The sequence below is a fragment of the Mobula hypostoma genome, chromosome 1 (genome assembly GCF_963921235.1).
Source record: "Mobula hypostoma chromosome 1, sMobHyp1.1, whole genome shotgun sequence".
Lineage (NCBI taxonomy): Eukaryota > Metazoa > Chordata > Chondrichthyes > Myliobatiformes > Myliobatidae > Mobula > Mobula hypostoma.
In genome coordinates, this window is record NC_086097.1 from 123955676 (window position 1) to 123980085 (window position 24410).

Below are 24410 nucleotides of genomic sequence, written 5' to 3' on the forward strand. Positions count from 1 at the left end.
AGTGAAATGTGTTGCTTACATTATCAACCAACACACCCAAGGACATGATGGGGGAAGCCCGCAAGTGTTGCCACACATTCCGGTACCAACATGGCATTCTAACCATGCCCAGAAGAACAGTGCAGACCACATCAAAACAGAACATGCCAAGCAACAAAGCAAGAACAGCAATCAAGCCCCATTCCTTTCTCCCTCCCACCCACTCACACATAACCCAGGACAGGCTGTCTTTGGCTTTTAGCAGACTCGTGGATTTACAGAAATTGGGTTTTTAACTTCTCCATCAGACTCAGGGCTCCAGCCATCAGTCCTTGACTTCTGGACTTCCGATTGACCTTTGGGCTTAGATATGGATTTCCAATTGACCTTCAGGCTTCCATCTTTAGGACCGACTCAAACTCGCCTATGATGGTGAATGAGAACCTGCACTTCATGCTTCGAGTTCTGGACTTGCCATCAGCCCTTATCCTCACAAGTCTGACAGCCCGACATCCAACCACATCCATGTTATTGACCTTCAAATGAGGATTGGAGGCAGACTCTGGCAAGTCCCCTAATTCCCCCCGCAACCCTGTCCCTTAACTTTAACCAGACACCTAACTCTGTCCCCAAAACTATCTCTAATAAAACTAAAAACTCCCTAAAAAAAGGACTGAATCACGACCTTGACGGAGACTGCAGCTCAGGCACCATCTAATTTACTCTACTTTCGAAATTTGGTTCCATTATCTACAAAGGAAACATATTTCAGAAGCAGATTACACTGTGCAACCACAAGTACACATCTGTCAGCGACAGGAGAAGATAGGTTTCTCCCCAGGGAGTGGTTTGGAGTCTAAGACTTACTATCCAACAGCGTAGTAGAGGAAAAACCCTTGTCTTATTAAAAAGCACATGGATGTATACTTGAGGAGCAGCAACTTGTAGGGTTTGAAAAAATAGAAGTTTCGGATGATGGAACTGGGATGGGTTCAGTAGTTCGAATGGTCTACATTGACCATTTTGCATGATAATTTTTTCCCCCAAGATGGCGCCAAGCTGCAGTCTCTGTCAAGGTCACCGCACAGATGGTCAACTTTTTTTTTTCCTTTTTTTTAAGGTTCATGGGGGTGATTCTGGGGACAAGGAGGTGAGTTAGGGTTTAGGAACAGGGATGTGGAGGGAGTTTGAAGGTCAGGGATGGGAACGTGTTCAGATGTTAATGGACCGGTGAGGAACAAGGGCCGGTGAGCCCTAGGTACATGGATTGCGAGACTGATTCAGGATTCCATTATTAGAGAGTTTGGAGAACAAGGCCTGGAGATCCGGTCCTCATCCAGGATCCTCATTCGCTGTCACCGGTGAGTCCTGGGTGGATACCAAAGGTTGATGCCGAAAGTCGATCACGGTAACACCATCATAGGGGTGGCGTGGCAGCCTAGTGGTTAGCACAAGACTTTACAGTACAGGTGACCCGGTTCAGTTCCTACTACTGGCTGTAAGGAGTTTGTATGTTCTCCCTGTGACCACATGGGTTCCTCCGGGTGATCCAATTTTCTCCCACAGTCCAAAGACGTACCATTTGGTAGGTTAACTGGTCACTGTAAATTGTCCCCAATTACGCTAGGGTTAAATACGGGGATTGCTGGGTGGTGGCTGGATACCTAAGACAGCCTGTCTCCTGGGGTTAGGAATCTGTGATTGTGCGTTGTTATGTGGGATGGAGGAATGGGGCTTGATTAGCTGTTGGTTTGTCACTTGGCATGTTCTGTTTCGTTGTGTTCTGTGTTGTTCTGCTCATAGTGGGCACGATGTTGGTGCTGGAATGTGTGGTGGTGCCCCCAGCACATCCTTGGGTGTGTTTAGTTGTTAACGCAAGTGAAGCATTTCACTGTACGTTTCGATATATATGCGATAAATAAATGAATCGCAATCTGAACCTGCGGCCGTGTGTGGGAACTCCAGGTACTCGACCGCAGTAGCAGGAGGTGGCGTCATCTGGAGATGCAGGCCTCAGACATTCAGCAACAGCCGATGTGGTTGCAGTCTGTCCACAATGCTGAGTGTTTGTGGGCAGCTGATTTCAGCATGCGGTCAGACTGAAACTAAAGAGAATGCGGGTACTGTAGCTACCAGAGAGACGTTGAGAAGGACCGCATGGGCAGCTGAGGAGACCACTGCCTACACAGGCAATGATACTGAGAACACGAGTTCTAGAAACTAATTCCACAACCTATGGACTCATATTCAAGGACTCTATAACTCATGTTCTCATATTATTTATTGACTTATTTTATTTGCATGGTTTGTCCTTTTTTTGCACATTGGTTGCATGTCACTAATACGAGGAATTCTGCAGAATGATGGAAATCCAAAGCGACGCACACCAAGTGCTGGAAGAACTCAGCAGGCCAGGGAGCATCCATGGAAATGAACAGTCGACGTTTTGGACCAAGACCCTTCCTCGGGATGGGGAAGGACTGGGAAAGACAATAGATTAAAAAGTTGGGGGAAAGGGAAGGACGATAGCTGGAAGTTGATAGGTGAAGCCATTTGGGTGGGAAAGGTAAAGGGCTGGCAAGGAAGGAATCTGATAGGAGAGGAATGTGGACCATAGGAAAAAGGGAAAGAGGAGGGGATCCAGGAGGTGGTAACAGGCAGGTGAGAAGATGTAGGAGGCCAGAGTGGGGAATACAAGAAGAGGGTAAGGGGAAGGAATAATTTTTTTTACCAGAAGGAGCCCTTTCTCCACCACTGATGCTGCCCTCACCCACATGTCCTCCATTTCTTGAACATCTGCACTCATCCAATCTCCTTGCTGCCGTAACGGTGCTAGTTCCTCAACCGTACTTCTGCCCCATGAGCCGCCAACACATCATTCTCTGTAATGTCCACTACCTCTATCACCAAACATATCTTTACCCCCCACCCTCTGCTTTCTCCAGGGATCACTCCCCCACCCCTGTGATTCCCTTGTCCGCTCGTCCCTCCCCACTAATCTCCCTCCCGGCACTTATCCCCGTAGGCCAGCGGTCCCCAACCACCGGACCGCAAAGCATAGGCTACCGGGCCGCGAGGAAACGATATGATTTGGCGATAGGAGTCAGCTGCACCTTTCCTCATTCCCTGTCACGCCCACTGTTGAGCTTGAACACACGCATCATCCATGTCAGCGCGGGAAGGAGATCAACTCCTCGAGCTTGCAAATGACGGCGGGCTGAAAAGTATGTTTGACATAACATCTCTGCCGGCATTCTGGATCAAAGTCAAGGCTAAATATCCTGAGATAGCCACGAAAGCACTGAAAACGTTGCTTCCATTTCCAACATATCTCGGCAATGAATGCAATGAAAACTAAACTGCGGAATAGACCGGACATAAGGAACCCCCTTCGAGTATCGCTGTCTCCCATCACCCCGTTAGGACCGTCTTGCTGCAGGGAAACAAGCCCAGGGCTCCCACTGATTCAGCGATATTGGTGTGTTGCAATGATTTTATTTGTTCATACGGGGGAAATTATGTGCTGTGTGTTTAATATCCAAACGTTACTTAAAATGTTATGATGCCATCTAACAATTACAGCACGGAAACAGGCCATCTCGGCCCTTCTAGTCCGTGCCGAACGCTACTCTCATCTAGTCCCACCGACCTGCACTCAGCCCACAACCCTCCGTTCCTTTCCTGCCCATATACCTATCCAATTTTTCTTTAAATGCCAATATCGAACCTGCCTCTACCACTTCTACTGGATGTCTGTTCAATACTTACTTCAAGCTCCCCTGATAATTGACTTATCACTATATTCATGCGAGGAAAATATGCGCTGTGTGTTTAATATTAGATTCGTTAGATAAACCCTTTTAGAAACGAAGTTGAGTGTATTAGCCACTTATCGCCTGTATTGCGTTTGTGATTAACCCCATCGCACCCCCCGAACAGAATCGCCAAAAATGATTTGTGGAAGGAAATCGGCACCCACGGACATGCGCAAATCCTGCATGCGCAAGGCTTCATGGTTATTGTAGTCTTTCTCCGGGTAAACCCAACGTATATGACTGCTACTCTTGTTCATTGGCAAACCTACCACCACCACCGCCCCCCAACCGGTCGACCGGTCCACAAGAATATTGTCAATATGAAACCGGTCCGCAGTGCGAACAAGGTTGGGGACCCCTGCTCTAGGCAGCCAAGGTGCTACACCTGCCCATTCCCCTCCTCCCTCACCTTCATTCAGGGCCGCAAACAGTCCTTCCAGGTGAGGCAACACTTCACCTGCAAATCTGCTGGGGTCGTCTATTATCTCCATTGCTCCTGATACGGCCTCGTCTACGTTGCTGAAACCTATCGTAAATTTGGGTACTGCTTTGTTGAGCACCTCCACCCCATCCGCCAAAAGCAAAAATTCCCAGCAGCGAAGCACTTTAAGTCCGATTCCCCTTCCCGTTCCGACACATCAGTCCATGGCCTCCTCTGTGCCGAGATCAGGCCACCCTCAAGGTGGGGAAGCAACACCTTACATTCCACCTGGGTAACCCCCAACCTGATGGCATGAATATTGACTTCTCCTTCTGGTCAAAAATATTTCTTTCCCCCTCCCCTCTTCTTCTATTCCCTACTCAGTCCTCTTAGCACTTCTAACCAGCCTATCTCCTCCCCTTGGGTACCATCCTCCTTTCCCTTTTCCTAGGGTCCATTCTCCTCTCCTTATCAGAATCCTTCTCTCCAGCCCTTTACATTTCCCACCAACCTGCCTTCACCTATCACCCTCTGGCTAGCCTCCTTCCCCTCCCCCCACCTTTTTATTCTGGCACCTCCCCACTTCCTTTCCAGTCCTGAGAAAGGGTCTCGGCCTGAAACGTCGACTGTTTATTCATTTCCATAGATGCTGCCTGGCCTGCTGAGTCCCTCCAGCATTTTATGTGGTTGTTTGTAACTAGTTTTTCATTGCTTCTATTGCATTTCTCTCCTCTACTGTGAATGCCTGCAAGAAAATGAATATCAAGGTAGTACATGGTGGCGTATACATATTTTAATAATAAATTTACTTTGAACTTTGAGGCATATCCAACCATTATTTGGTTCTGAATACTAATGGGGGAAAGGACTTCTTTGGGGAGTGTAGCCATAGGCAAGTCTATAGTTGGTTCATAAGAGCAGGCAGTGAGAAGTTTCAGGGATTTTATGGTGAGGATGGCAGGCTGCTAATTCTAATGTTACAGATGTAATTCCACAACACGTGGCCAAATGGTTAAGGCGTCGGTCTAGTGATCTGAAGGTCGCTAGTTCGAGCCTCAGCTGAGGCAGCATCTTGTGTCCTTGAGCAAGGCACTTAACCACACATTGCTCTGTGACGACACTGGTGCCAAGCTGTATGGGTCCTAATAACCTTCCCTTGGACAACATTGGTGGCGTGGAGAGGGGAGACTTGCAGCATGGGCAACTGCTGGTCTTCCATACAACCTTGCCCAGGCCTGCGCCCTGGAAACCTTCCAAGTTGCAAATCCACGGTCTCACGAGACTAACGGATGCCTATTTAATTCCACAACAGGGATGTTGTTTCCCTGTGAATTGCTTGTCTGCTCTTGGCTCTATAGACCAGCAGAGAGCAGAGGTTCATGCCAGCTGGCAGCATGTGACAGTATACACAGGAACTATGGGACAAAGAATACTACAGTGAATCAGAGCTCTGTGCAATGATGCTAAACATGACACCAAGTAGCCTCATTTCTTTAATCAATATTGCTAAGTTATTTTTAGCCTATTTTCTCTGAAATGGGTAACTCTGAAATGAGATACTCAGTGACAGTCAGTAATATAATTTTTCCTTATCTATCAGTCTCTTTAACTCAGATGCCCTGTTCTCTGCACTAGACATTAGATATCCACTATCAAGCAAAATGATTATAGAACATAGAACATTACAGCCCAATACGGGCCCTTTGGCTCACAATGTTGTGCCGACCTTTTAACTATTCTAAGGTCAGTCTACCCTTCCCTTCCACACAGTCCTCTATTTTTCTATCACCCATGTGCCTATCTAAGAGTTTCTTAGAAGGCCCTGATGTACCTGCCCCTATCATCACCCCTGGCAGGGGATTCCATACACTCACTATTCTGTGGAAAAACTTAACCTCTGATATCCTGTCCATATTTCTCCAATCACCTTAAAATTATGCCCTTTGGTGTTAGTTACTTCCACTCTAGGAAAATATCCTCTGAATTTATGCCTCTTCAGATCTCTATCTTACAGAGGATCCCTCTGTAAGACAACTCTATCAAGTCACCCCTCACCTTCCTTGACTCCAAAGAGAAATGCCCTAGCATTAGATATGCTCTCTAATCCAGGCAGCATCCAGGTAATTCTCCTCTACAGCTTCTCTTAAGTTTAAACATCCTTCCTATAATGAGGTGACCAGAACTGAAGACAATATCCCAGGTTTTTCCTGACCAAGGTTTTACAGATCTGCAACATTACCTCACACCTCTTGGATTCAATTTTCTGACTAATGAAGGCCAACGCTCCATACTCCTTCATAACAACTTTATCAACTTTTGCGCCAACTTTGAGGGATCTATTGACGTGAAACCCAAAATCCCTCTGGTCCTCCACACGTCTAAGAATCCGACCATTAAACTTGTATTTTGTCTTCAAATTCAGTCTTCCAAAATGAATCACGTCCCACTTTTCGGGATTGAAGTCCATCAGCTACATCTCAGCCCAGCTCTGTATCCTATCAATGTATCGTTGTAACCTGTAACAACCTTCTACATTATCCACAACACCATCAACTTTCATGTCATCTGCAGACTTGCTAACCCACCCTTCCACTTCCTCATCCGTGTCATTTATAAAAATCACAGAGAGCATGGGTCTCAGAACAGATCCCTGAAAGATACCACTGGACCCAACCTCCAGGCAGAATCCATAACCATCCTCAGCTTCCTATAAGCAAGCTATTTCTGCATCCACACAGCCAGGTCTCTTCAACTCAGACGCCCTGTTCACTAAACTTGCATTTAGATATTTACTGTCAAGCATAAATGGATGCTGCTTTTCTACAATGAACAGCCAATGAAGATTAACCAGACCTGCTTCAGATTGTTACAAAAACTTGTCTTGTTCTCAGCATCAAGAGGTTTAGTTACCTAAATCTCAACAAAACTGTTTTTGAACAATGACAAAATGTAATGGATGCATGAATGACAAATTGAACTCATTCTGAATGCACGAGGAAAATCACTTGCAAGGTAAAATGGTTTAGTAAAATGCTGTTGACTGTCTGATCACTTTGCCATACAACACTGTCACCACTGGCAATTGCTTTTGATTGGGTAAAGTAGTGTTTGGTCCATTTATAGTAACACACAAAATGTTGGAGGAACTCAGCAGGTCAAGCGCACCTATGGAGAGGAATAAACTGTCGATGTTTTGGGCCGAGACCCTTAATCAGGACTGAAAAGGAAGGGGGAAGAAACCAGTATAAAAATGTGGGATGGGGGGTGGGGGGAGGGAGTACAAGCTGGAAGGTAATAGGTGAAGCTGGTCGAAGGGGAAAGTAGGTGAGTGGGAGAGGGAGCGGTGAAGTGAGAAGCTGAGAGATGATGGTAGGTGAAAGAGGTAAAGGGCTGAAGAAGAATGAATCTGTTAGGATTGAAGAGTGGAACATGGGATTGGAGAGTGGAATCTGCAGGGAGAGAGGAACATTGGAGAAAGGGAAGGAGGTGGGGAACCCAGAGGGAGATGACGGGCAAGTGAGAAGAGAAGGGGTAAGAAGGAATGTTTATGTTTTGAACACATCTGGGACTATTTAGCTAGACTGAAGAATTTCTGCTTTTTAAATTGTGATTTTGTTGCTTAAGTTTTTACAACAATCTAGGCATAAAAAATAAATTCATGTTTTTTCTCTAGTTACGTCAGCCAGAATTCTGAACAATATTCAGTAACTCTGTGGCTCAATTCATTTTCATTAAAAGTAAGGAAGTTCATTGCATCATGTCTTACCGGTAGTCCCCCTCTCTACAGGCCTCACTGTATCTCCAGTGGGATGTTGAGTCCCAGCAATAATTTTGCTGTCAAACTTGGTGCTATGCATAGGAAACTCCTCCTCTTCTCCTGTGACCAACACCTCAGACAGGTTGCTGGAAGCCTACACAGACAAGTAATCATTTAAATCATTCCACTCTATAGCAAGTTTATCAGCAGAGACATAAGTGACTGTAGATGCTGAAATCTGGAGCCATACTCAAGATTATGGAGGAAGTCAACTGGTCAGGCAGTATCTATGGAAATGAATAAACAGCCAACATTCCAGGCCAAGACCCTTCATCAGAACTGAACTGAGTCCTTCTCCACAGATGCTGCCTGACCTGCTGAGTTCCTCCAGCATTTTGTGTGTGTTGCTTGGATTTCCAGCATCTGCAGACTTTCTCTTTTTTGTGGTTTGTCTTTTTTATACCTCTTTAACTATTTCCATGAAACTTTGGATAATTAGGGCAGCTCTTTAATTGGGCTAAAACATACCGGTCCCAATTTGTCCCAATTAACGGGAATCCACACTTGTTGCATCCAAATGAGGGTTGGGTGGTAGGCTGATGGGGGAGTTAGAAGCTCGGACGTGACAAGTGGAAATGTCAAAGGGCTGAAGATGATGGAATTTGATTGTAGAAGAAGGTGGAGCATGGACTCGAGGGAGGGAGGAAGGAGAGGTGGGAGGGGGCGCACAGCCAGGTGGGGGTAATACGGGAGGGGGATGAGTGTGTGAGTGACAGGAAGATGGAGGGGGTGGTTGCATGTTTAGTGCACGGTAAGTACTCATTTTAGGACTATAGTAGGGAGTCAGTGGAGCAATAAACAACACAATTATATTGTGAGGACCTGTATCTTTACTTTCTGCATGTGAATAATACACTCTGAAATGTGACCTTTACACCAGTTGTCAGGCATCTCTTTACATCCCTTCTCCACTTTTATCTGTCAACATACTGTACATTTTAAGTCAAAGTCAAAGCAAATTTATTATCAAAGTACATATATGTCATCATACACTAAGTTGAGATTCATTTTCTTGCAGGCACTTATAGGAAAATAAAAACTGACAAACAACCAAAGTGCAAAAGAAGACAAATTGTACAAAAAAAATTAATACTGAGCACATGAGTTGAAGAGACCTTGAAAGTGAGTCTATAGGTTGTGAAATCAGTGCAGAGTTGTGGTGAGTGAAGTTATCCACGTTGGTTCAGGAGCCTGATGGTTAAAGGGTAATTAACTGCTCCTGAACCTGGTGGTTTGGAACTAAGGCTCCTGTACCTCCTGCCCCATGGTGGTAGTGAGAAGAGAGCATGGCCTGGAAGGTGGGGGTGGGGGGGGGGCCTGCTTCTTGTGGCACTCTTTGTAAATGTGTTCAAAGGTGGGGAAGAGTGGACTCATTCTACCACTTCTTGTAGACAATTCCATTCCTGGGCATTGGTGTTTCCATACCAGGCTGTGTGCAACTGGTTAGGACATGCTCCACTACACATTTCTAGAAGTTTGTCAAAGTTTTAGTGACATACTAAATCTTTGCAAACTTCTAAGAAAGTGGAGGTGTTGTCCTGCCTTCTTTGTGGTGGCACTTCCGTAATGGTCCCAGGACAGATCCTCCGATAAGATAACACCAAGAAATTTAAAGTTACTGACCTCTCCACCTCCAGCACCCCATTGTGGACTGGCTCATGGACCTCCAGCTTTTTCTGCCTGAAGCTGATGATCAGCTCTTTAGTTTGGCTGATGTTCAGTGAGAGATTGTTGTAATGACATCAACCAGATTTTCAATCTCTCTCCTATATGCTGATTCATCACCACCTTTGATTCGGCCAACAACAGTGGTGCCATCAGCAAAATTAAATATGGCATTGGAGCTGTACTTAGCCACATAATCAAAGGAATAAATTGAGTAGAGCAGGGAACTAAGCAGACAGCCTTGTGGTTCACCTGTGCTGATGGTGATTGTGGAAGAGATGTTGTTGCCAACTCGAACTGACTGGGATCTGCAAGTGAGGAAATTGAGGATCCAGTTGCAACGTTCTCTCTTTGAGCATCTGAAACACCTACTTTTAGTTGGTGGGATCGGGCGGGCATTAGAGGGAATGTTTCTATGTCATTACACTGGGCCAGATATGAATTGCTTTTTGCAGTAACAATGCTTTAATGTAACACTCTTCTCACTACTACCATCGAGGAGGAGGTACAGGAGCCTAAAGACACACACTCAACATTTTAGGTACAGCTTCTTCCCTCTGCTATCAGGATTTTGAAAGATCAATGAACCAATGAACCACTAACCTCACTTTCTGCTCTCTTTTACACTACTTATTTAATTATTTTACATATAATTTTTATTGTAATTTATCATACGTGTTTATGTATTCCACTGTACTGCTGTGCGAAACATCAAATTTCACGACATGTCAGTGATAATATTGTAAATCCAATTCTGATTTGAATTTTGGTTCTGAAATATACAGGAGATCTCATCTCTTTTGCCAAAATTCCATAGTTTGATAGTGAGATTCTGTCACCAAAATCCATGAAGGACTCAAATTTGCAGGAACAATGGTGTTTAGGGTGTCTTTCTTGAGAAGAGGGTATGACGATGGTTTTTCAGAAGAAGGGCACGGTACCCAAGCAGAACAAAGGTCAGCTAGCATGGAGGCCAGGAAGGTCGTCAGAGTGATAAACAATTTAGAAGCAAAGGATCAATTGCACAGGAAGCAGTTCTTATGGATGACATAAGTTGGATGAGACCAGAACTGGAGATCACGGGTTAAGGATGAAAGGTGAAATATTTAAGGGAGATAAGAGGGTGGTGAGAGTGTGGAACAATGCTGGCAGTGGAAGTGGTGGGCGTGGGGCCATAGAGTATTAGACCACAGAGACAGACCATTTGGTCCATCTAGTTCACACTGAACTCTTACCCTGCCTACCCCATCGACCTACACCTGAGCCATTGCCCTCCATACCCCTCCGAGCCATGTACCTATCCAAATTTCTCTTAAGTGTCACATCGGCCATGTTTGATCTCAACATTTAAGAAAAGTTTGGGTAAGTACATTGCTCGGAGGGGTATGTAGGGCTATGGTCTAGGTGCAGGTTGATGTAACCAAGCAGAGTAACCGTTAAGCATGTACTAGATGGGCTGAAGGACCTGTTTCAGTGCTATGTTGCCCTATGACGCAAAGACTGAAAAGAAACTAGAGAAAGAAAGAGATTTGGAAGAAGCAAAAGAGTTCCAAAATGAGATTCATTTGGTGTCAAGCTGGAGGTGAGGAAGGACCTCAGATAGTTGAATACTAAGGTTCATTCACGTACCAGACAAAGGCACTTTGTACATATTTTTAGGGGGTGTGAGTAGAAGTTGAAGAGAAGAGGAATTTAGAAAAATGGTTGGTACTGGAGGGAAAAATAACAGGATTATGTTTATCTTCCAGGATAATCCTGGAGAAGTGGGTTGTTTTGACAAAGATTCACTTCATTCACCATATATATTTACACGTATTAGGAATTTACTGTAGTGTGTTAGTTAGAGCACAAAGTGGAACAAAAAGAAATATTCAACAATTATAAAGAATATAGAATTATATAAAAATAAAGTTAGAAGTTAAGTAATGAATATGGAATAAAATGTGCATAAATACAAAAATATCAACATGTATTAATGATACAAATAGCACTATAAAAAGAGGTTTAAAGTGTTTACAGTGCATGCAGTGACAAGGGTAATAGAGGGGGTGGGGGTGGCTAACTAGAATTGTTGATCAAATTAACTGCCTGGCGGAGGAAACTTCTAAGATGGTGTAAAGGTTTTGTTACAATAGCCCTATAGTGCTTTCCAGAAGGGAGCTTACGGAAAAGGCAGTTTGCTGGGTGGGTAGTGTCCACAATGATTATTCTTTGTCCTGGACACATACAAATACTGCAGTGATGGTAGACTGCAGACAGTTAACCTTTTTTGCTGACCTGACAAGTTTGCTGTAATTTTCATACATTGTGGGAGGACGCTGCACCAAACCAGACAGTAATGTCTGATGTGAGAATGCTTTCTATGATGGCAGTGTAGAATTGCACCAGTATGTTCTGGAGAAGATGGAAAGCAGGTGGTATCATTCACCAGATTTAGGTGATGAATTGGTAAAACAATTTTAGGTCATGGATCCAATCCCAGTGAGGCAATAACTTGCTTCTGTCTTACTCCAGTTCAATATTGAGGATGCTTTTTCTTAAACTAAAAATTAGGTAAAATTCCAGCTGCCCATTCCACAATATTAACTGAGGAACAATATGGACGAATTCCTTCCACCAGAATTTTTCATTCTGAAAGTAAATCACTTGGTCATGGACCTAATGCAGCATTATGTGGTGCACACATTAGCTATACTGTTTGCTGATCATAGAGCATAAGTATTATATAACTGCAACATCACAAAGGTCTGATCATGTCAAGACACATACAAGATGGTTTTTGTGCATCAATCAAACAGCTTTCCAGTGACCTTTAGTTCCCTACACAGAGCGTTCACTAGGTATATCAGTGCTGGTTGTTGCTATTTCAAATCCTAATCGTCATCATAAAATCTAACTGGTCCGACAATTGTCAAAATAAAAATTTCAGACTTCATTAGTTTTATCCTGCTATGTTATTTCACTAAGATTAATTGTAACTTCAGGATTCGAGCTATTGAGCTATCATTAGCTCTGGGAAAAGTTGAATAAAAGAGTAAGGCAAGCGTACTTCTTGGTGCACTGGTATCAGGTCTACTGAAAGGTCTTCAGCCAGGCTTTTCTCTTCCACTTCCGTAGCCCAGGGGCGATACGTAGAATCTATATGTGGCATGCCAAATCTAGAGCTGCAGTCTAGTTGGGACAGCAGTTTTGCAATCCTGTAAATGGCAACAGAAACAAAACCATAACACTTACAAGACAGAAACATTAATTTTTCCCCTTTTTGTTCAAAGTTCAAAATAAATACATTATCAAAATACATACAGTATACGTCACCATATACTACTCTGGGATTCACTTTCTTGCAGGCATCCATGGTAAAACAAAGAAATACAATTGATTCACAACAGAAGCCAGACACAAAGACTGACAAGCAAGCAATCTGCAAAAGATGACAAACTGTGCAAATACCAAACAAAATTGACTATATAAAGGAGATGTTTATAAATCAGAGCCTAATTCATCACATTTCTAACAATTTGACAGAGGAACTCCAGGGAGCTTTATTTGATGGAGCTCAACACGTTGGACATCGATATTGTGATGAGCAATCCAGCATTGCAATCATGATCCTTATAGTTCTCATGTTACTGAAGGAGGTAATTTGGCCCACAGCAAGACCTGACGAAAGGTCTCAGTCCAAAACGTCCACTCTTTATTCCTCTCCACAGATGCTGATTGATCTGTAGCTTACAGCCTTTGGCAAACATAGCAGGCTGCCACCACTTCCATTCAGAACATTTACCTGTACTCAAAGTAACAGTCACTCCGAATGAATGCTGGAAGCCTCTCAGATTTTATCCAAGCCATACCTTGTTCGTGATCGAGGCACTAAAATTAACAACAAAATCTATCAATTTGAAGTTCTTTGAAAAGAGACAAATAACTCAAGATCTGAAAGAACTATTAATTATTGTCCTGCATCAAATTCCGGTCCTAATGATTATTATCAAATTTTAAAATTTCATCTTTTGGTTTAAATCCATGCAAGATCATACCACTGTCTACGTCCGAAGCTTCCTTCAATATTAGAGACCCTTCAACATGATGTCCTGAATCATCTCTTATGCATTGTTGTAGAGTCATAGAGCAAAAAATAGGTCCTTTGGCCCATGCTGAACTATTATTCTGCCTATTCCTATTGATCTGTAGCCTGAACCATAGCCCTCTATATCCCTCCCATCAATGAACTTCTCATTGTGCTCTTAATCACTTAGATCATTTAGGATATTGTTATTTTACTTAAGGACCCTAAAACCTTTTTCAAAATGTACTTTCTGTATCTCATGTTAACATAAAACTTCCTGTAATCCCATGTTTTGCTGGTGACACCTAGTAGATTTTCTGGACTCTATTAGATGTTATTTCTAATAATATTCCAACACCCTTTTAATTCACTTCTTTTTAGTATTATAATAATTTTTTCCAGTGAACTAGGTTGAAGGAGAGTGCAAGAACCAGGACCCAGTCAGTGGGAAGGAGTGCAGGCCTGAAGCCCTAGTTCAAAGACTCACAGTACATTTATGATCAAAGTATTTATGCAGTATGTAGCCCTGAGATTTGTGTTCCCCCAGGCAGCCACGAAACAAAGAAATACCATGGAACCCATTCAAAGAAAACATCAAACACCCAACATGCAAAAAAGAGAACAAATAGCACGAATGGCAAAAAAAATGAGTGAAAACCCCACCATATATAAAACATCAAACCATAGAGTCATTGAAGCAATGTAGAAATGTTCCGTTTAGTTCAGTTCAATTTGGTGCTGTGTCGTTCATTGCCTGCAGGCCTCAGAGCCAGTCTGCCCTGATCACCTTCGCACAAAATAGCAATTTTAAAAAAGTAACCGGAAACACATACAGTGTCTAATAAAAAGTATTGAATGACCTACCCGATCCACAATATGTTTTCTCCCCCAGTCACTTTGATGGAAGGGAAACTCCATAGAACTAACAATAAACGGCCAATGAGCTCCTCATAGCTTTAAGCTTTCACAGACACTAGGTTTGATTGTATATAACTGCAAACTGATTCCAATTTCCAGTGAAGGTTTCACCCAAGTTGTGTGCCTTTTTTTCTTTAAGAGGTTACATTTACAGCAATTTCAAATTTCACATGGAAATTTTTGATATATGTTATCTTAATTATATATTTGATATTATTTTTCTTAATCTTAAGTATAACAAAATTGAACATACAGTAAATATAATGAAACTATGTATTATATACCTACCATTACAACGTATGTATCATCAAATTTGACATCCAGATTGGTCTCATTTTGTTTGGGCTGAGAATATTTTCTTTTAGACTTGATCGTCACATTATAGATGGGGTCCACAGGCAAAAGAGCTTGCACCAGACTCTTTAAATGTTTCCGAAGCTTTTCCTTGGCATTGTCAACAATCTCAAATGTCCCAGTAGCCTTATTAAACCAAATTGGCATCGGAAAATTCTGTGAAGCAAATAAGTGGTTTCAGGTTTTATGCACAGGAAGAAATTATCTTTCGCCAGCAGGGTTGCCAACTCAGCAGAATTGACCTGGAATCTTCTAGAAATGAACAACGTTTCACTTCAAAGTTCAAAGTTTATAGTTTAAAGTAGATTTAGTATCCATGTAAGTATATGTCACCATATACTACCTTGAGATTCATTTGCATGCAGGCATTCACAGTAGAACAAAAAATAGAATAAAATCTCTGCAAAAATACACACTATCAAACACAACTGATGTGTAAAGGACAAACTGCAAATAATATAAATAAATACATAAATAGATAAGCAAACATAAATAAATCGATAGACAGACAATGCTGAGAACATGAGTTGAGGGGTGTTTGAAAGTCAGCCCATAGGTTGTGGAATCAGTTCAGAGTTGAGGTGAGTGAAGTTATACATGCTGTATTGGATCATTTCACTCACTTCAATTATAGATTCCTTCTCACGCTGGATTTTCTTCTGGACACGCTTCAGGCCTTGGGAATCAACATTGGTTAGCAGAGGAAAGTGGTGCTGGGACAAAATATCCTTTATTTAATGGCCCAGCAGATCTAAGGGGCTGAATGGCCTACTCCTGCTTCTATTTCTTATGCATTTGCCATGCCATCTTTTTGCTTAAGACAACTGCACTGCTCCAAAGAGCGCTATATGAGGTCTTTCTTATCCTTGGCCATTAGGCTCTATAATGAGTCAACCCATAGCTAGGGAAGTGATGACCCCCCCCCCCTCCTGTTTGACTGTTTGAGCTAACTTATTTTTTATTCTTTCTTACTTCTCTTCTAATATTTCTATATCTGTGCACTTGTAATGCTACTGTGACATGGTAATTTCCTTGGGGATCAATAAAGTATCAATCAATCTATCTATATATCTTTTCTATGAACAGATTTAGGGAATTAAAGCCTCCATATCAGCCTATGACGCAACCAGTCAAAATCCTGTTCACCGTATCTCTACAGTAATTTGCAAAAGGTTTTTTGGTGACATACCAAATCTCCTCAAACTCCTTTTCCAGGGGTGGTGCTAAGGTGGTGCTAGCTGGTGCTATAGCCCCAGCAGAAATTGCAATAGCACCAGTGTAGCACCACCAAGAAATTAACTGAAATTTCACATACAAATTGCAGCTGCTTTGCTTTCTCTGTATAGTTTTGAATACAGCTTGTTTCTCCAGTTGATCTAGTGAAACAGTGCCCCCAATTACCATAGCACCCACGCAGCAATAATGTTATAAACTCTCTCAGATCCACTCTACACTTCTGCTTAGTCATTCATTGTCGATGTCTTGCCGTTGCTGTCCTCAGATCAGTTAAGCTGATCTAAGATCACTTAATGTCACTCACTCTCACTCACACAAGAGATTGGTAGTATACATCCAGGCGTAGATCCATGGTCTCGCGAGACTAATGGATGGCACACACACACACACACACATTGTGCTTTTACAAGCTAGCACGTGCCTGGCACATGCATTATTTTGGCCGGCGTAAAAAATGGATCGATTTTTAGTGAGAAAATGACCTCATCCAGAGGAATCAGTGGTGTCTCAGCCTGAGCATGTCTTAATTGAAAGAGACATGCAGAAAGAAGTAAGTGGGGATGAGGACGACAGCAGTTCATCGAAGAGTGTGAGGGCGAAGTAAGGGAACAAGAGATGGAGCGGGATTCGGAAGAGAATGTGGATGAAGCTGCTCTTAGTACTAGTGGGAATACTGTTAGCAATGTTAGCCAGCAGCCTGAGGAAGGACCCTGTCGGCCAGCATTGAAAAAGTACCCTTCGCTGCTCGCGACAAGTTTGGCAATCAGCAAAGGAGTTTTATTCGTGGCTGCACGCATAAAAGTTGCTGGTGGACGCAGCAGGCCAGGCAGCATCTCTAGGAAGAGGTACAGTCGATGTTTCAGGCCATCTCGGCCCGAAACGTCGACTGTACCTCTTCCTAGAGATGCTGCCTGGCCTGCTGCGTTCACCAGCAACTTTTATGTGTGTTGCTTGAAATTCCAGCATCTGCAGATTTCCTTATGTTTGCATTTATTTGTGGCTGTTTTGACTGACTGGAATATTCGATCATGAAAGATGCTACATTCTGCTTCGCATGCAGGCATTTCCTGTGTGGAGGACATGGGTTCCATTCTGAGTCTACCTTTACTGTCACCGATTACCGCAACTGGTGGAAAGCTACAACAGCTTTCAAAACCCACCATGTAAGTGCAGCTCATAAGTTTGCTATGTCGGCATGGGCCGAATTCAGATTGAGAAAACAAGACAGTTCAAGATTGGGAAATATGCTTGATAAAGGACATGCAAAGATTGTCCAAGAACATCGTGAGTATATGAGAGCTGTGGTGAAGTCTCTAGCAAGGACAGACAGTGAATGACACAGTGGAATTTCTAGCTCAAATGAGACCCTACCGCGATGCATTTATAGATTTATACAAACTAATCTGCATATCACTGACTCTGCCTGTTACATCTGCCTCAGGCAAATGGAGTTTCCCTTGCCTCAGATGCCTCAAAAACTACTTAAGGAATAGCAGCGGTGATGCTCGGAACAGCAACTTTACCCTGTTGGCCATAAACAGCCGGAGGACCAAAGCGCTTGACATCCAGAAAATCATTGATGCTTTCACCACCAATCACAACAACAGACGGATTGTGCTTCTCTGAAAACATTAATGGTGAGTGCAGTTGATTTTTTTTAAATTTGGGCCAAGACTAATGCTGATTATTATTATTATTTTGTGGTGGATACCCCATAGTCCTTATGTTTCCTGCAAATCCTAAACTATTACATTTACTGCTATTAAGCCTACTGGTTTTGCTTAAACTTCCAAGCGGTGATTTTGTTGATTTTTGTTTTAAATTCAGTAGCCGAATTAATTGAGGTATTGCATGGTCAGAGGACGATTTGTCCAACTCCTGGTAAAGCCTTGCATCTGTTGTTTGCCTTATTTGACTTTAATAATAGTGTATCTTTTGGCATTGTCTGTCTATGTAATGTGAATAGCAGTGGACATTGTGGGTTAATGTTTTGTTTTTCAGCTGAAAAGCACACATTTGACGCTGATTGCAGGATTGGTGCGTGTTTCACGTTGTGCGCTGTGGGTCGGATGCTCTGTTGGTTTGTTTGTTTATGCTCTGTGTAGCCCAGGTTGTCTCCGATGCTGTTGACACTGTCACAGTTCACTTCTATATTAGATCTGTCAATTGCTGTTGCTTGTGAATCAACAGAGGCATTTATAGTAGGCACATAATGTTTGAAACTGACTTTTGAACGCCATGCATCTGGCCTTGCGAATACATATTACCATAGGGTACATCCCTCAATACCATCACTGAATAATTCAGCCCCACTGTAGCACCAGCAAGAAAAAATCTCTGGCACCGCCACTGTCCTTTTCCCAGGGTAGAAATAGCCAGTAAAAGAAGGCGTAATTTCAAAGTGTTTGGAAGAAAGTATAGGGGGATGTCAAAGATAGTTTTGTTTTACACAGAGAGTGATGGGTCTGTGGAATGAACTGCCAGGACTGCAGTAGAGGCAGATACATTAGGGATATTTAAGAGACTTAACAGGGTATTTAAGAAAAGAATGAGGAGAATCCAGTGAAATGATTAGGCCTCCTACCGGCAGAGGGCTCTCTCTGTTTTGAGTGTGCAAGTTTTAGTCTTGGCGGGCCTGCTTTGTAGCTCCCACACTGTAAACTGCCGAGATGTACTCAGTAAAAACATTTAATAATACTACTCTGTTGTCATTCTTGCTCTGGGCATATCTAACAGGCACATGGATGAAAGAAAAATGGAGGACAATGTAGGAGAGAAGGGTTAGAATGATCTTGAAGTAGGTTAAAAGGTTAGCACAACATTATGGGCTGAAGGGATCACACTGTTCTATGAAACTTAAACTATACCAAGTGTAATTAAAATACCAAATTCATCTAACTTCAATTTCTACAGTTTAGATCACAAAGATCAGCCTTTCAGAGAATAGTTTTTATCCCCACAGTAGATATACAACAGAATTGGAATCCTTCTATTGAGAAAAAAAACTTTTAGTTAAATTAAATAATATTCTGTAGTACTGTTGTCATCACAATGTGGCATTTATCTAAATTTGTTGGCACCATTTGAGTAATAATTACACTCTGTGACCACTTTATTAGGTACAGTTTCACACCTGCTCGTTAATGCAAATAATCTAATCAGCCAATCGTGTGGCAGCAGCTCAATGCATAAAAGCATGCAGACATGGTCAAGAGGTTCAGTTGTTGATTAGGGTAGATTGGGAACAGGAATTGGGGTTTACCATTTCCGTGGATGACTGGGGGCAGATTTTACAATTAGTCAATACTTCCTCTATCTGTGCTAAACATTCCCTAATTTAATTTAAAGTTGTTCATAGAGCTCATATGTCCAAAGATAAGTTAGCGCGCTTTTATTCTCATATTAATCCTTTTTGTGATAGATGTCCGGGGTAGATAGCCTCATTAACTCATATGTTTTGGTCTTGCCCTACTTTGGAAACTTTTTGGAGAGACATTTTTAATATTATCTCCAAGGTATTGATTATAGATATCTCTCCTCACCCTATTACTGCTATCTTTGGACTACCTAAAATTTCCAGTAATCTTTCCCCTTTAGCCCGTAGAATGATTGCATTTCTTACTTTAATGGCGAAAAGATGTATCTTACAACATTGGAAAGAGCTTAATGCTCCAACTACCTTTTTTTGGTTTTCTCAGACCATATTATGTTTGAATCTGGAGAAAATTAGAAGCAATCTTTATGACTCCTCATTTAAATTTGAACAGATTTGGAGATCTTTTATTCAATATTTTCATTTAATGTAATATATACCCTTCTTGTTTTTTTTTACTGTTTTTAATGGAGGTCGGGATTGAGGACGTGATTTTAAGTTTAACTCTGTCTGGTTTCTAGTTAGCCCATTGCTTTGCTTTGCTTTTAGTTAGTTGCACGGTGGGTTTTTTTTTGGGGGGGGGTGTTTCCTTTTCTCTATTGATATATATATAAAATTAGTATACTATTATGTTACCTTGGTATGTTATGTTTAAATTACATTGTTTGTAGTTTTTTTTTTGCATTACTATCTTCTGTAATTTTATTATATTCTAACAGTGTATTAGTGTCTATATGGCTTACCTTTTTGTATACTTATTCAATAAAAAGATTTAAAAAGAAAAGAGGTTCAGTTGTTGTTCAGACCAAACATCAGAATGGGGAAGAAATGTGATCTAAGTGACTTGGACCATGGAATGATTGTTGGTGCCAGATTGGGTGGTTTGAGTCTCTCCGGGGATTTTCATGCACAGAAGTCTCTTGAGTTTACAGACAATGGTGCGATAAACAGAAAACATCCAGGGAACAGCAGTTCTGTGAGCAAGAACGCTCTGTTAATGAGAAGTCAGAGAAGAATTGCCAGACAGGTTTAAGGTGACAGGAAGGCGACAGAAGCTCAAATAACCGTGTGTTACAATGTGGTGTGCAGAACAGCCTCTCTGAAGGCACAACAATTTGAACCTTGCAGTGAATGGGCTGCAGCAGAAAAAGGCCACTCCTGTATCTAATAAAGCAGCCACTGAGTGCATCAAATAACCATAAGATAATATACTGTTTAAAGTAATTTGCAGATGTTACTTAAGAAAAAGGAACCAGCTGTGCAAGCTTCAATATTGTCTGTGATCATGCCTGTGATGATCACGTCACAGGCCTGTGATGTTCTGAGCTGTATCACAATTTTTTGTAGGCTTTTCCGTTCTTGAACACCAATGCCCAGGCATGGAAAAGCCTACAAAAAGTGGTGGACACAGCCCAGTCCATCACATGAAAGCCTTCTCCACCACTGAGCTCATCTGCACATCTACAAGGAGCGCTGGCACAGGAAAACAGCATCCATTACCAAGGACCTGCACCATCCATGCCATGCTCTCTTCTCACTTCTACCACTGGGCAGGAGGTACAGGAGCCATAGGTAACACAGCACCAGGTCTAGGAAGTTCCAAACATCAGGCTCCTGGACCAGCACCAATAACCTCAATTCTGAACTGATTCCACAATCTATGGACTCACTTTCAAGGACTCTACAGCTTATATTCTCAATATTGTTTATTTATTTATTTGCACAGATTGCTTTCTTTTACACATTGGTTGCCTGCCCTTTGTTGTGTGTAGTTTTTCATGGATTCTATTCTATTTTTTCCTACAGTGAATGCCAGTAAGAAAATGAATCTCAGGGTTGTATATAGTGACATATGTGTACTTTGATAATACATTTACTTTAAACTTTCATTTTTGAATATCACAACAAAAGCAGCACTTTAAAAGTACTTTGCAACAACCTGGCAGGAATGTGGAAGATGCTAGTCATCTATGTGAGTCCAGTGTTACCTGGTGTGGTTGACTTTTGGCTATCTTTTGAAGTGGTCCAACAAGCCAACTGTAGCAAATTGATTCCAGTGGAAAGGACTAGAAAATTAATACTGCCCTCATTGACAATGATTCATATCCCTAAGCTAAATTTGAAAAGCTATCCTTATTTTAAGTATTTAAATCTATTTGAATATTTATTTTCAGGTGTCTGATAAATTCTAAAGCTTTTCACATCAAGGTATCTCAGGTTGAGTTTCAGAGATAGACCAACAGAGGCTTAAACCAACCACTTATGTACCTTGCTGGAGCATCTCAGGTACAGAGAGTCCGTTTGCTTGCTTCTCCACTTTCGGAAAAGGCAGGTGAATACCATGGATATATGGGCAATATCAACCCATCCACATTAGACAAAAACTACTTCACTCCAAGAACAGAGATGCTCATTTTCAGTCCTATATTCACTATAAGCACTTGGCAAAGAGCTCCTCTTCTACAAAAGCTCTTTCTAAGCCTGCCAATAATTTGAAGACCTTTTTGTGTTTATTTGTGGAATGCCACTCACCATAGTTTCAGAATGCCTGTGGCACTGTTATAACTAATAAACCACTTACCAGCAAAGCAAGAAATACATTGAAATAATCCACCAGTAGGTCATCAGTTAGTAAAAAGTCTTCCTGAAAGAAGAAAGAAAACAGGAATAGTAAACACAAAAGATTCTGCAGATGCTGGAAATCTTAAGCAACACTCACAAAATGCTAGAGGAACTCAGTAGGTCGGGCAGTATCTACGGAGAGGAATAAGCAGTCAGAGTTATTTTTTTTTAACTCTCTTCATCCCCTTTCTTGTTTTCTTTAGTTATGGAAAATAGTGGTTTTGCAGTTTTAAAAAGGACATCTATCTCATGCTAAATGTTCCTAACCCAAATTCAAAAGAATTGGGTCAATGTGCCATTTTCATTGACAATTCTGCACATCTCATTACCATCATAAGTCAGGGCAATATTCAAAATTAAATCTAAGTCCTTTCAGGAAGGTACATTGTTTTTAATCAGTAATATTTCTTTGGATTTAAAGCAAGCATATGATCATAGATTCTTATCAAACACAGAAGACAGCAGTTTAGTTCACCGTCCTATACTAGCTCCTTTAATCACCCATTCAATTAGTTCCACATTCCTAATTTTAACCAGTTGCTCTGTAAACATGTTTTTTACTTTTAGAATCTCAGCTAATGAATGTAATATGTAATTTAATATGTAATGTAGGGGCCATTGAAGGATCCTATCCCAGAATGCCCTTTCTTGTCTCTTTACAACTCACATCCTGCCTATCCTCCAGAATCAACATCCTATGCAACCCAAATTCTCTACCTTCTTCTCCTTCTTTAAGGCCAGCATGATTTTTTCCATCATCCATGTGCATCTCTAAGAGTATCTTAAATGATGTCGCTACCTCACCCCCACCCCGGGCAGGGCGTTTTATGCACTCACCATTCTCTGTGTAAAATACTTTCAACTGACATCCACCCCTTCCCCCTTATATCTTCCTCCAATCTCCGTAAATTGTGCCCCCTCATATTAGCCATTTCCACCCTGGGAAAGTCTCTGGCTGTCTACTCAATCTATGGCTCTTGTCATCTTGTACACCTCTAGCAAGTTGGCATGGTAACGTAGTGGTTAGCACAGCACTTTACAGTTCAGACGACCTGGGTACAGATTACTTTGTTGCCTTTAAGCAGTTTTTATGTTTTTCCCATGACCTCCAGGTGCTCCTGTTTCCTCTCACAGTCCAAAGACCAGATGGTAGATTAATTGATCATTGTAAATTGATTAGGCTAGGTTAAATCAGGGGATTGCTGGGCACCATGGCTCGAAGTGCCACAGAGCCTATACTGTGCTGTATCTCAATTTTTTTTAAAGTCACCTTTTTTGTCCTTTTTTCTAAACATCATTTGCCTTGGGTGGCCTATCTATTTTTTCACTGCACTTCTACAATGTTTGGAATGCTCTATAAATGTAAGCAAGCAACTTCGAAATTGATTAAACCATTTATCGTGTATATCTTCATCTTTGTCTTGACAAGCATTTTCATGCCGTGTAAGAGTTTTATTTTACACATTTTACAATTGGTATAGAAAGGGTATTAGGCGCTTTGAAGATCTTTTCATTGATAATCGTTTTGCAACTTTTCAACAACTGTCTGTAAAGTTTAATCTACCTAATACTCATTTCTTTAGATATCTTCAAATTAGACATTTCATTAACCCTTTGATACCAAACTTTCCTGAGATGCCTGAGAAAAATGTTTTGGACTTGCTTCTTTGTATCAATTCATTGGGTAAAGGTTTAATATCTGCTATTCAGGATAAGTTAGTGATTTTGAGGCGTGCCCCCTTCGATAAAATTAGAACTGCCTGGGAACATGAACTAAATATCTCCTTATCTGATGCGATTTGGGATTCAATTCTTAAGTCAGTCAACTCAACCTCTCTATGTGCTCATCACTGCCTTTTGCAGTTTAAGGTTGTACACAGGACTCACATGTCTAAAACTGAATTATCCCGGTTTTACCCCGACATTAGTCCTGCTTGTGATAAGTGTAGAGGGGCTGAGGCTTCACTTATTCATATGTACTGGGCCTGTCCTAGTTTAGAGAAATTTTGGAGAGAAGTTTTTTCAACCCTATCTCATATTCTTAATTGCCATTTAGAACCTAACCCTCTGGTTGCTCTTTTTGGCACCTTGGGTGAAGTAGATATGCACTTGAGTCCGACTAAATGCCGAACATTATCTTTTGC

General features: G+C 41.7%; 1 protein-coding gene across 1 annotated transcript in view; it reads right to left on the bottom strand.

Moving 5' to 3' along the window:
- The window catches only part of LOC134343468 (regulator of G-protein signaling 22-like), a 121224-nt gene extending 98189 nt beyond the window's left edge, over positions 1 to 23035 (bottom strand). Inside the window, exons 1-6 of the mRNA XM_063042221.1 lie at positions 22934 to 23035; positions 22226 to 22288; positions 14970 to 15191; positions 13482 to 13567; positions 12747 to 12894; positions 7982 to 8126 (exon numbers count right to left, since the gene is read on the bottom strand). Coding sequence (XP_062898291.1) covers positions 7982 to 8126; positions 12747 to 12894; positions 13482 to 13567; positions 14970 to 15191; positions 22226 to 22288; positions 22934 to 23035 — 766 coding nt within the window. The remainder of the gene's footprint in view (positions 1 to 7981; positions 8127 to 12746; positions 12895 to 13481; positions 13568 to 14969; positions 15192 to 22225; positions 22289 to 22933) is intronic.
- Between the last annotated feature and the right edge of the window lie 1375 nt (positions 23036 to 24410).